General features: G+C 41.6%; 1 protein-coding gene across 4 annotated transcripts in view; it reads left to right on the top strand.

Annotated features, from left to right (window-relative positions):
* PARD3B (par-3 family cell polarity regulator beta) overlaps positions 1-12013 on the top strand; it is a 910289-nt gene that overhangs the window by 510855 nt on the left and 387421 nt on the right. For 3 of the 4 annotated variants that reach the window (XM_054722997.1, XM_054722998.1, XM_054722995.1), the window contains exon 11: positions 3342-3527. The exons of the other annotated variant lie outside the window; for it this stretch is intronic. In XM_054722997.1, the coding sequence (XP_054578972.1) occupies positions 3342-3527 (186 nt within the window). The remainder of the gene's footprint in view (positions 1-3341; positions 3528-12013) is intronic. 4 annotated transcript variants of the gene reach the window in all.

The following is a 12013-nucleotide window of genomic DNA, read 5'->3' as shown; positions in this document are numbered from 1 at the left end:
TCTGGATCCTGGTGGCCTTAACCTCAACAACATCTGGCAATTGTTGATTCAGGGCCATGGTTCTCAGCTGGAGGTGATTGTGACCCCAGGAGACATTTAGTAACGCCTAAGGCTTTCTGGGTTGTCACAACTGGGGAAGGAACTACTACCGGCATCTAGGAGGTAGTAGCCAGGGATTCTGCTAAATATCCTACCGTGCATGGGATAGTCCCTTACTACAAAGAGTTATCAGGTTCCAAATACCAGTCGTGCTGAGGTTGAGAAAGCCTGAGTTGAGGATCCTGTATGGCTGGCCCAGCGCAGGAGCTAGGACATTAGACCTGGATGTATGCAGCTGTGGCATCTGAGCATCCATCCTGGGCCCTGCTCTAGGAACCTCAAGGACTTTGACTCTGGAGACATGGCCTCTAGTAGCAAAGTATAAGAGGTAATGAAAAGATAAAAATCAATGAAATTTGTAAGATTCCTTGACTGTGCCAGGCTTGCCTCTTTGGTTTTGTTTTCCCTCAGGATGTCTTGGGCGGAGAAAGCAAGGGATACTCCTGGCACAGTGTGGGAAGAGCCCTTGTCTGAAAGCGAGGAAGCTGGGGAGCGTCGAAGGTCCCATGTACCACTGCCTTTGGGCTCATCCTATAACTAAGGCCTTGCATTGGGGCCCTTGTGAGGACTTCATACCTCTTTCCATCCTGCCCCAAAATGCTGTCTGGCAAGATTTGAGTTTAATTTTCCGAGTTATTAGTTGAGCCAAGATTATTGGAGGAAGGCATTCAGCATATTGATTTTTTTGTCCATTAGGTAAAGGGACATTTATTTCTAACAGGAAATGGCTATGTTAACTACTGTAATGGCTTCCTCCACCATTGGGAATGTTGCTATTATTAGAGACCACTAATTATGGCCTGAGCCTGGTATAGCATAAGAAAGATATAAAACGTTACTGTAATTGAGTGGAGGATGTGAAATTGCATAGTGTCTTACGGTCCCTGTGGGCATCTGTCTTGGGAGTTCTTGTGGTGAGGCCAAGTCATGGTGGTTCAGAGAAACTGAGACTTGGTACAGCAGTGAAGAGTCTCACACAGGAACCACACTGCGTGGGCTCCACAAAGCTCCCACACTGACAGTCGGACATCCCTTGAGGGGTCCACAAAGCTCCCACACTGTCAGTCTTACGGACTATCGGCGTGGTACTTACATGCATGCACACATGTACTTACATGCATGCACATGCCACTACATACATGCACGCTTTACTTAACGCACATGCACACACAGCACTTAACACACGTGCACACACAGTACTTACAAACTGCCATGCAGCTCAGTTTCCTCATCCATAAATGGGCATCAGAATAATCCCCGAAGGCTTGGTGTGACGAGTGCGTACATGGATATGTGTGAAGCATTCAGAAAGAACCACTCAATCACTGTGAGCCCTAGTTTGTTTTTGTTGTTAGGTCTGGCTCTCTGATAGCAGGGACTTAAAAAAAGATACCTTTTAAGTTAAAAATGAAAAGATAACCATACTTCACCTGATTTATATTTTGTTTTTACCACGTATGCACTAAACGAAAGGTGTCAGTACGCCTGGTGGTTGTTAATCTTTCTAAGAGTTAAACAGTTGCCAAAAGAAACCTGACTTGATTATAGAATAAAGTGGTGGAAGCAAAACTGGTCTTCGTATCTCTGACTCTGCAGATAAAAAAGCCAGAGCAACTTCCTAGTCTTTCTCTCTCACAAACTTCTAGTAAGAACAGCTGTTCTTTAATTTATACTTTAATTCAGCAGAACTTTATTATACTTAGATTCACTAAATCCCAGAGAGGTCTGGACACATAAATGATTTTGGAAATGTTATGGATTCTGAATAGGGCATTCTGGAAAACAAAGATGCAATCTAATAATTTGCAGTTAACTCTGGCATTCCAATGGGGAAAAAAAGACAACTAGTTTTAATCAAATAATGAAATTTTTCTTAGATAATAATAAAATGAGTTAGTTAAAAGAGCTAGCCTGTAATAGGTTTATTAAATTAAGCAATAAAGTTTCATTTTTTAAAACTACCTATTGTCAAAATATTTACAGCTAATTTCATTTACAATGAAATTAAATGAAGGAACTATTTCTTTAAAGTTAGACATGGATTTTCTCTTTTTTGGTGGATCTGGCTATGATCCGACCTCCAAATCCTGGTTTAATTATGGGTTCTTTGCTACCTCTGATTTTATAGTTGTCATTTTGTGAGTGGCGTTTAGACCTTCACAGTAATTTTCAAAATATGTAATTTTACATAAGAATCCCTCAAAGTGACCTTAAGATGAGAGTGTCTAGACATAATTATGGAGAGGAAGGAACTACCGACCTCAAGAGCCCATGGTTTCCAGGGCCATCTCGTTTTCAAATGTTAACCCTGTGGCAGCGTTTCGTCTTTCTGCAAGCCTGAGACATGTAGGAGGGGCACCTGGGAGGTTTAGCACGCGGGCAGCACTTTCTAGTGTATATTTAAATACTGGGGACCAAATATGATTAACCACGGGCTTCTCCCTGGATGCCTGAACCCTAAGTGTGCCTTTTCCACCGTCCTCTGCATTTTCTGAGAACTGCTATTTTAGTGTCTTGGGTTCATTTGTCAAAGAGAACATGAGTATTTGTTGTGTATTATACTTTTTGTCTAGGCTCAAAAGTGGGTTGCCAGTCAGGTATACTACCCAAAGAAGCATGGGTAAGGCCTGAGTTTTCACAAAGTAAAATTTAATTCAGTGGTATCCATTACAAGTCACATCTCTCTAACTTTAAAATAGCATGTTCTTCTCCCAATGCTCTGCATCCTACGGACAATCTTTATCAGTAGCATTGCTTTCACAGTAAATGATATGTTTTAAATTATATAAGCCAGATATTTCTTCAGATTTTAGCATGTTTCTACACTAAGCTCTGTCTCTTTGTCTGTAAAATGAAGGTGTTACAACCACACCACATCTAAGGGCTTCCTAGTACCTAGGATTCCCTAAGTCTAATACCCAGCCAGTTTAATTATTGAGAATATCTTGCCAAATTTCCAAATACTTATGTGACGTTTCAAATGACATGGCCCTCCCTTGCCAAAGGATCCTCTCTTGGGCCCATTACCAACTATAATTCCCCAAACCCTCCACCTCTCCATGGAGGTGGTGGCCCCTGCAGAGAGAATGAGCCCCCCCCCCCCCGACCCCATGGGGAGAGGAATGCAGCTGTTAGAGGTCCAGTCCCCGCCTTACCAAGTGCATCTGTGTTTGGCCATGTGAGTATGTGAATATTAACCTGCTTTCTTCCCTCCACTCTTCTCATGTCCATCTCCCCAACAGAAAGGAGAACCTGACTGCCGGGCCCTCTCTCCAGAAACCACGGACCAGCTCACCTTTGAGATCCCCCTGAATGACTCTGGCTCTGCTGGTCTGGGAGTGAGCTTGAAAGGGAACAAATCTCGAGAAACTGGAACAGACATGGGGATTTTTATCAAATCCGTCATCCATGGAGGCGCTGCTTTTAAGGTGGGTAAGAAGGTCTTTCCCCATCAGTGGCGAGGTACTCAGAGGTGCAGCTTTGGGGCCTGCGATCTGGATGGAGAAGGTGTGTGAAGGAGAGACCACTGGGCCTTCGTGCCACACTCAGAAATGTGTGTGGACACATCTGGGCAGCAGGGGTCTCTCCTCCTACTTTAAGCGGTTAATTTCATTTCCTAGAGATGGTTCTACAAACCCACCATGATTAATATGCTCTCTTGCATTCTTTTTATTACTCTGTGTGAATGACTCTGGATGTGTAAGCTGACAGACTTGAACCTAAAAATACAACATCAGAAAAACAGAACGAAAAAAATAAGTCAACGTCAAGGCAGCAAATAAGAAAATTGCGTTTGCAAGAAAGAAAGCTCAGTGGAGCTTGTGAGTGATTGTAGTAGAAGCTAAAGGCCATTTATCACATTTTATGCACTTGGAGATAACCATGGTGCTGGGAATGCAGATTTGCCTTTGAACTTGGAGAAGCTTATACATTCCCCCCCCCAAAAAAAAAAAAAAAAGAAGGGGGGAGGGGAAAATGTGATTCTGCCCTTTCCCTTTGGATTGGGAGTGTGATCATAGCTGTGAGCATGGGATCAGTTACTAGACGGCCTGTGTTCAGTTCCAACCCACCACCTGCTAGCAAGGAACTTGACCTGCCATGTTCCTGTTTCCTCATCTGTAGAATGGGGATAATAAGTAATACCTAATCCACAGGTTTCTCAGGATTAAATACAGACCATGTGATTAAAGCAGTAAAGTGATCACAGAGGGAAACATGCTTGAGCTCGCCTTCAGCTCCTGCTGGACAGTGAGACTTCCTGAGTTTGCGTGCGGCCTCAGCTACTCTCTCACTCTATGAACATAGGCAGGTCACTTGTCCTCAATATGCCTCAGTTTCCTCATTTGTAAAAAGAGTAAAATTAGTAGTGCCTACTCCTGGGGCTCTTGTGAAGACAAAAAAAAGAGTAATATGTATAAAGTGCCTAGCACAGTGCCTATGATAAGCCTTCAATAAATGTTAGCCATGTTTTAATAATCTTGATATTAATAATGTATGTTATCTCCCCCACAAAACCCAAGCAGACCTAGTTAGGTTTATAGGAGCAGCGTGCTCCTAGAATCCTGGTTTTGTGGGAGCATTTTTCTTCATATATGTATATATATATAAACACACACACACTAGAGGCCCGGTGCACGAAATTCATGCATGGGGAAGATCCCTCAGCCCAGCCTGCACCTTCTCCAATCTGGGACCCCTTGAGGGATGTCCGACCACCCGTTTTGGACCTAAACAGGCAATTGGACATCCCTCTCACAATCCAGGACTGCTGGCTCCCAACTGCCCTCCCCTGCTGACCTGGTCTCCCCCAACTGCCCTCCTCTGCCGGCCCGGTCACTCCTAACTTCCCTCCTTGCTTGCCTGATCGCCCACAACTGCCCTCCCCTGCAGGTCTAGTCCCCCCAACTGCCCTCCCCTTCAGGCCTGGGTCCCCCCCAACTGCCCTCCCTTGCTGGCCTGGTCTCCCCCAACTGCCCTCCTCTGCCAGCCTGGTCACCCCCAACTGCCCTCCTCTGCTGGCCTAGTCACCCCTAACTTCCCACAACTGCCCTCCCCTGCAGGCCATCTTGTGGTGACCATCTTGTGGCGGCCATCTTGTGTCCACATTTGGGGCGGCCATCTTGTGTCTTGGTGTGATGGTCAATTTGCATATTACTCTTTTATTAGATAGGCTAAATTGATTTCAGAGAGGAAGGGAGAGGGAGAGAGAGATAGAAACATCAATGATGAGAGAGAACCATTGATCGGCTGCCTCCTGCACGCCCCTCACTAAGGATCGAGCCCACAACCCAGACATGTGCCCTTGACAGTAATCGAACCCAGGGCCCTTCAGTCTGCAGGCCACCACTCGTATACACTGAGCCAAACCAGCTAGGGCCATTTTTCTTGTTCATAGACATATCACTTTTGTGTCATAGACACTGTGAAACAGTGTCTTTTTTCAGCCTTTTTCCTTAGTAATAAGAACTGCATTGTGGAGAGACAATTCTTTAATGCACTCCTTGGATCCATCAGCTTTTGTTAATAATGTTAATAACATACATCGGTAAACCTTTATTTCCTTCGTGACCCTCATGACTGCAGGGCAGCTAGAGGGGTTCAGATTCAGGCCAGCATCTACCACACTGTAGATTGACAAGTATGACTGTGGTCCCCATATCCCTGGTGTCTTGGGTCAGCAAACTAGCTGCAGCACGTTCCTAATCCATGAGTTGTCAGAGGGTCCACAGCAATGGGAGAAGCCTCGTAAGTTCTGGGATCCAAACTGGCTCACAGTAACCACACACACACACACACACACACACACACACACACACACACACACACACACCATTGGCCAAAATAAGTAATATGATGTAATCCAAAGTCAATCCAAGGTGTGAGGAAATACATTCCACCCATGATGAAGCCATAGCAAAATGTGGGTGCAGAAAAGGATGGAGATTTGAGGCCTATCATCCAATCTACCAACAATCTAGCTCCAAAATGCAGAACCAGGAGCAGAAGGAAAAAAAAAAGTAATAATAACAACAACAGCGAATAACATTCACTGTTCTTAGTGCAAATATATGCTGGGCAGCATGAAAAGTATCTCTCCGGCTTCTCTCATTTTGCTCTCGATGTTCACACTGGATTATGAATGCAGTGGTTAGTGTCCCTCCACAGTGTGCCTCTGGTCACACAGCCAGGACTTGCTTAACCTAAGAGTTGAACCCAGGCAGTCCGCCTTCAGACCCTGTGCTATGCTGCCCTGAGATGCAGGCTCTTTATCTGATCGGTTTATCGTCCTAGAGACCAGGGCCTGTTGCCCTGGAACTATCTTGTATCAGGCTTGTCATTCTGAGCCAAGCCACCTAAGCATGTGCTGTGTTTGAGGGTGAGTCTTGGTTATGTTGGTGGACATCAGCTTGATATTACTCTTCTTATTCCTGATGACAGCTCTATTTGCAGAATTTATTCCAAGTAAAATTGAAACTGAAATGAATTTGGGGAAATTAAAAGCAAACATCTTAGCTTTTTTTATGGGCAATAACTTACGTGCAAGCGGCTACTGGAGCGCTGGTTTAATATGTATATCCATGTTTGTGAAAGTGAGCATCTCCTTACCTAAGCAGTTTCTAACAGGCCTGTTTCTTGCAGAAGGATTTCACTTTCCATTTATGTAAATTTCTTTCCTGATGCTGGTCTGCTGAGTCAGACGATCACACCATTAAAGCCCACTGGACAGCATGTTTATAGCTGATCTTAGGTAGTAAAAAGCATCAATCATGAATTTAGCCTTATTGTGACGGTTTGGAATCCATTCGTCTTGTTTACTTTGTGCAGTGGAAAGGGTAGAGGCCTACGCATTGCTCACAAGAAATCTGATTCACTAGGGAAAACAGGAAGAAATTTCACTCTTCTCCTTCTGCTGTTCCAACCATCTACCATTACTCCTCGGAAAATTGCCACCTACTCTGTGATTCAGGATTATGTTTTACAAAAATTGTTTTGAGACTTTGTTCCTGTCCCTGTTCAGAAGATACCAGTGTAACAGACTGCAGGTCCCCGGGGCCACGGGGAGATAAGCTTGGGGAACATGGGCTTTAGCATCTGGCCCCAGGTTTTTACCTGAAACCAACAAAATAATCTTTCTGCCGGAGCACACAGCCTTTCTCCTGGCCCTTCAGACCACTAATTGGTTCTCAAGGTGTTGTTTCCCTTTCGGGAAGGTGGGTTTTTGAAAACGAAACTACTTTGAAAAGTATGACCAAATTCTTCCTGTGGATTCTGTGCGCTGTATTCTCCCCGGGGCTTCGGTTGGTGTAAACAAAGATAGCCTACTTCTTGCCAGATGTAAAACCCTTGAATCACGAGGAGTATACTTGGTGGCTTCTGTTTTTCCCCCTCACCTTTCAGGCTACTGCTTTCTATCACTTCAGTTCTTATTTGAGTCATTTCTAACAGAGAAGTAAAGCTCTATTTGAAAGTAAGAGCATCCAGCTAGCCTAGGAAGTGAATCCTTCACTCACTCTACGGGAAAACAAAGTAATAGTTTTCTTATTCAGAATTACCCAAATGCTTAAATATTTAAATTCCAGTCAAGAACCCCGGAGACTCTTCCCTGTTCGCATCTGCCATTTTCAGACTGCTTTTCATTTAGAGTTCTCTGTGGCTCCCTCCGAGGCATCGGTTTGAGCTTCCTTAGCAATGTGCAGTGACCTTGTACCATAACAGCCAAATACAACTAGAAGTATTGATCCTAATATGCTTAAACAATAACATGCATTACTGTATGTCGGTAGTTTCACTTTAGTTTCTATCATTCATCCTGGGCATTTGCTTCTGAAGTACAGGGCAATTGTTTCTAGAACCAACATAGACTAGACACAAGCATACTAGTATGTGTTAATTTCTCATGACCCAGGCACTATGAGTGGAATACGTTAGTATGCCATGAGGATACTTTTCCAAGATTCCACCTTTGTGATTTGAATTTAAAGTCAATGTGGTGTTGTTGTTACTGTTAGGTGAAAAGAAATGTTGTCTTTGTTGCATTTAGAAAAAAAATACCTTGAGAAAACTTCTCTCCTTTCCCAAAATTCACACAAAAATCAGCTTTTCCTTTTCTCCACAAAACCTTGATTATCAGGTTGAAGACCTTAGATGTTTTCACTTATTTGGTAAACATTTTGAATTCTGAAATCAGTGGCTTGTTTAGTTTGGTTTTTGCTTCGCTTTTGATGCACTATGTCAATTGAACCTTTTTTTTTTTTTTTTTTTTGGAGAAAATGCATTTTTACATCTATTGATTATACTAACTTAAACTACTTTTTTTTTAACCTAACAATGAATCACTTTTGGAAAAATATCACTAGAATAGTGATATTTTGAAGATTTAGGTAGACTATTAACATATAGTAAAAACCGAAATCTCACAGTCTAATTTTTTTTTTTTATTTGAATATACTGACTTTGGGACTGAAAAGTGTCCTATGGAAACCTTGAAATAATAAGGTAAAATTAAAATTTAAAGACAATTTTTGCTAAGGAAAAAATGTCATGTGCCAGGTAGATTAAGGGCTCTTAAATAGAAAGAATGAATTTAAGAATACCTGTTATTCTCTCGAAAATTAATTAGCGAGGTTTGTGCTTAATAAATACTACTTGATGATGATGAAATTAAATGAAGGAAAAATGCCTGACATAGCTAATTGCAAATGCATGCACTCAGAATATGAAATAGATATAATTTAAATGATTTGATTTTGGTGTGCTTAGGAAATTTGATGCAGAATTTTTATAATCTACACTATTTGATAATTGGAAGAAGAAAAAGTTTTATCTAATACAAGCAATCCTTCTATTTTTAAAATGACTAAAATACAAATTTTTGGAGAGACTCTGCCCAGTTCCAGAATTTCTGGGAACATGGGCTGATGCTAAACCTCCCTGTCTCTTCATAATGAGGAACATTTAATAGCATCCAAGCTCTTAACAGGGTCCGGTAGGAGTTCCCAGCATGAGTAATTTCCACCTTCATCTCTGCTGGTATCTATAAATCATGTGACAGATCTATAATTAATGAATTTAAAGGAAGATAAAAAGAACAGCTTTTTAAGGAACACTAATGTTAAATGATTTCTTTAACTATTCATTTTCCTTAAAATTGATAATGTTTTCTACTGGTAGAGCCTTAAAGATCATTACCAGTAGTCATGTCTTCCAGATTTATACCTTTGACAAAAGGACCATACATACACTCTGAGGGCATAAATAGCTCCATTGCAAATCCTCAAATATTAGAAGCCAAACTCTACATTTCATCCTAATCAAAAAATATTATACACGTTATGGACAACTAAAAACAGGAACTTTACCAGGAAAAAGTCACACTCACAGTTTGTCCATTAAGAATTTTACCTAAAGCACTGGCTAGTGTGGCTCAGTTGGTTGAGCATCGTCCCATGCATCAAAAGGTTGCTGGTTCCATTCCCAGTTAGGGTACATACCCAGGTTGCAGGTTCCATCCCTAGTCAGGGTGCGAGGTAACCGATCAATCTCTCTCTCTCTCTCTCTCTCTCCCTCTCTCTCTCTCTCTCTCTGTCTGTCTAAAAATCAATAAAAACATATTTTAAATCAGTCAATAAAACATATTTTACCTTCAGAAGTGAAATTAGTAATTTAAAAATGAGAAAAGTATTAATTGTAATATTATGTTTAAAATCCAGCATCCATCATTACTTTTCTTGCTGATCTTTATCACTCTCTCATTTTTGTTTCATGCATGGACATGCAAATGAGGAACAAATTTATACCATGCTGGGTAAAATTTTGGAACTCTACATCAATTTGATGTATATTTTGGACTCCATGATTATCTCAGTAGGCTTGAATAATAATAAAGAGTTGGTAGACCTAATTAAAAAGGAAATTATAATCTACAAAAGTTGATATCCCAAGGTGATGATCCTTTGTGTCTGAAAACAGCACCTTCCACCTAGGAAGTCATGCCCCACTTCCTGGTCGGTACTGATAGGAGTTATAATGTGCTCAGAGTTTTGTTCTAGACACTCTTCTTCGGGCCCATGTTTCTAGTGACCAGGCTTTTAGCAATCATAGCATGAATGAGAGCACACTTTTTTTGTTGTTTTGTTTTTTTAAGTAAATAAATACTTTTCAATAAGTTGGAGAGGCCTCTGAGATTCTAATCCGGTTAGGCATTCATGCAGAATCTTTTTGATTCATATATAACATATGCCTTGGTAACTTTTTATTATCAGGTGTTCTAGGCCAAAGTAAACTGAAAAGAGAAAATCAGGAAGTGGATAGGAAAGGATGGAGAGGAAACTGAAATGACGGGAGACAGAAAAAGTGTAAAACAAGCAGAGGATGCTATCACTGCGCCGGAGGCCAGTGACTATTTGTGCTAAGTCAGTACTTTTGAAATTATCTTGCTTAGGAAATTGTAAGAACCAGGAATGCCTATAATAAAAGCTCTTAGTTATGGTGTATTTGTTTATGCCCCATGTTTCCAGGAGATGTTCAAAATGGAAAGAATTATAACACATTTGGAAAACATTATATCAGAATGGTTTTATGTATATTGTGATGCTCTAAAGAAATACCGTTCAGATATCTCTTTGAAAAAGTCTCAGATGCCGCAGTGCTGAGTCAATAGTATGTTGCTGGAACTTCACTGGTTTGCTACATAGAAATGAAGTGAGGCATTTACGGCAATAGCTGAATTAGGTCAATACATTTAAAATTTTGCAGAGCTGACCCCCTGATACTGGGCCAGTTCGCAGAAAGGAATCAAGCTTCACTTTTAGAATTGTAAAGGTTCTCGGAACATGTGCAGATGTATCCGAGCCAGCCTGGATTCACGGATCTCCCAGAGTCATAGTTTGTAAATTAAACAATTGGTCTATTGTAGTTGAAACTTACACCAGGCCCAGAGCACCTGAATGAAATGTTTTTCAAGTGACTCAATTTAGCAAGTATTTCTTGAACATCTGCAGTGAGTTATGTAATATATAATAGACTGGAGACAGAAAACTTAAGGCGGCTCATTCCATAAGCTAGGGAGGTGGTAGCATAATAAGGGAAATATACAAACAACTCTAACATGATCAGGGTGATGGTAGACAAATATAAAATATCATGGGTGGTGAGAGGATGGAGCAGTTAATTCTGTCTGTGGAGAAAAATATGAATGGAAGGCAGTTGCTGAGCTTTGTTATAAACAATATTCAACAGGTGAGCAGGAATGCAAAGGACGTTTGGGATGGAAGGAAGAGTGTGGGTCAACTCACTGTGGCGTATTCACCAGAAGGCAACGTACTGCCCCTAGAAAATAGAGCTCTGGCTAGGTAGGAATGTCCCATTCATGTGGGTTGAAACAGTCTTAGGACAGATGATGTAAAGCATTGGCTGATGGAGGTAGGTACCCTTCGAGACAAAAATTTACGTGCTTCCAGTCTTACCAACTTCCTTTATTCCACTTCTTTATTTTAAAACAGTACTTTAAATCTTGATTTATTCTGTTCCTTTCATTACAACTATTTTTCAATGAAATTAATGTATTTCAGTCTGGCATGCAAGGTTCTTTTCTAGGTTGGAAATTGTTGTTGTTATGGTTCAAAAGTACAACAGGCAGCTGTTGTCATGCAGTGACTTTAGGGAGGGGAGAAGGTGTTTTTTAGGACATCCTCTCCCCCAGTCAGTGCCTAGACGCCCACCCGTTCCAAGGACACCCTGCTCTGCAGTCTGAAGCCAGGCTTTGGGGTTTGGGCTCTGGGTGTGGATACCATCCCAGAAGGCTTTACCCAGGGCCCCTTTAGAAACATGCAGAGGCAGGAGCCGACATCTGGTCATGATTAATCCTCTCAACACCATGGCCTAATGCGGACTGGCGTTGGGCCCCAGCCAGCTA

This window comes from Eptesicus fuscus, chromosome 11 (genome assembly GCF_027574615.1).
Source record: "Eptesicus fuscus isolate TK198812 chromosome 11, DD_ASM_mEF_20220401, whole genome shotgun sequence".
Lineage (NCBI taxonomy): Eukaryota > Metazoa > Chordata > Mammalia > Chiroptera > Vespertilionidae > Eptesicus > Eptesicus fuscus.
Note: the sequence above shows the minus strand (reverse complement) of the source record. Positions and strands in the feature narration are given on the sequence as shown.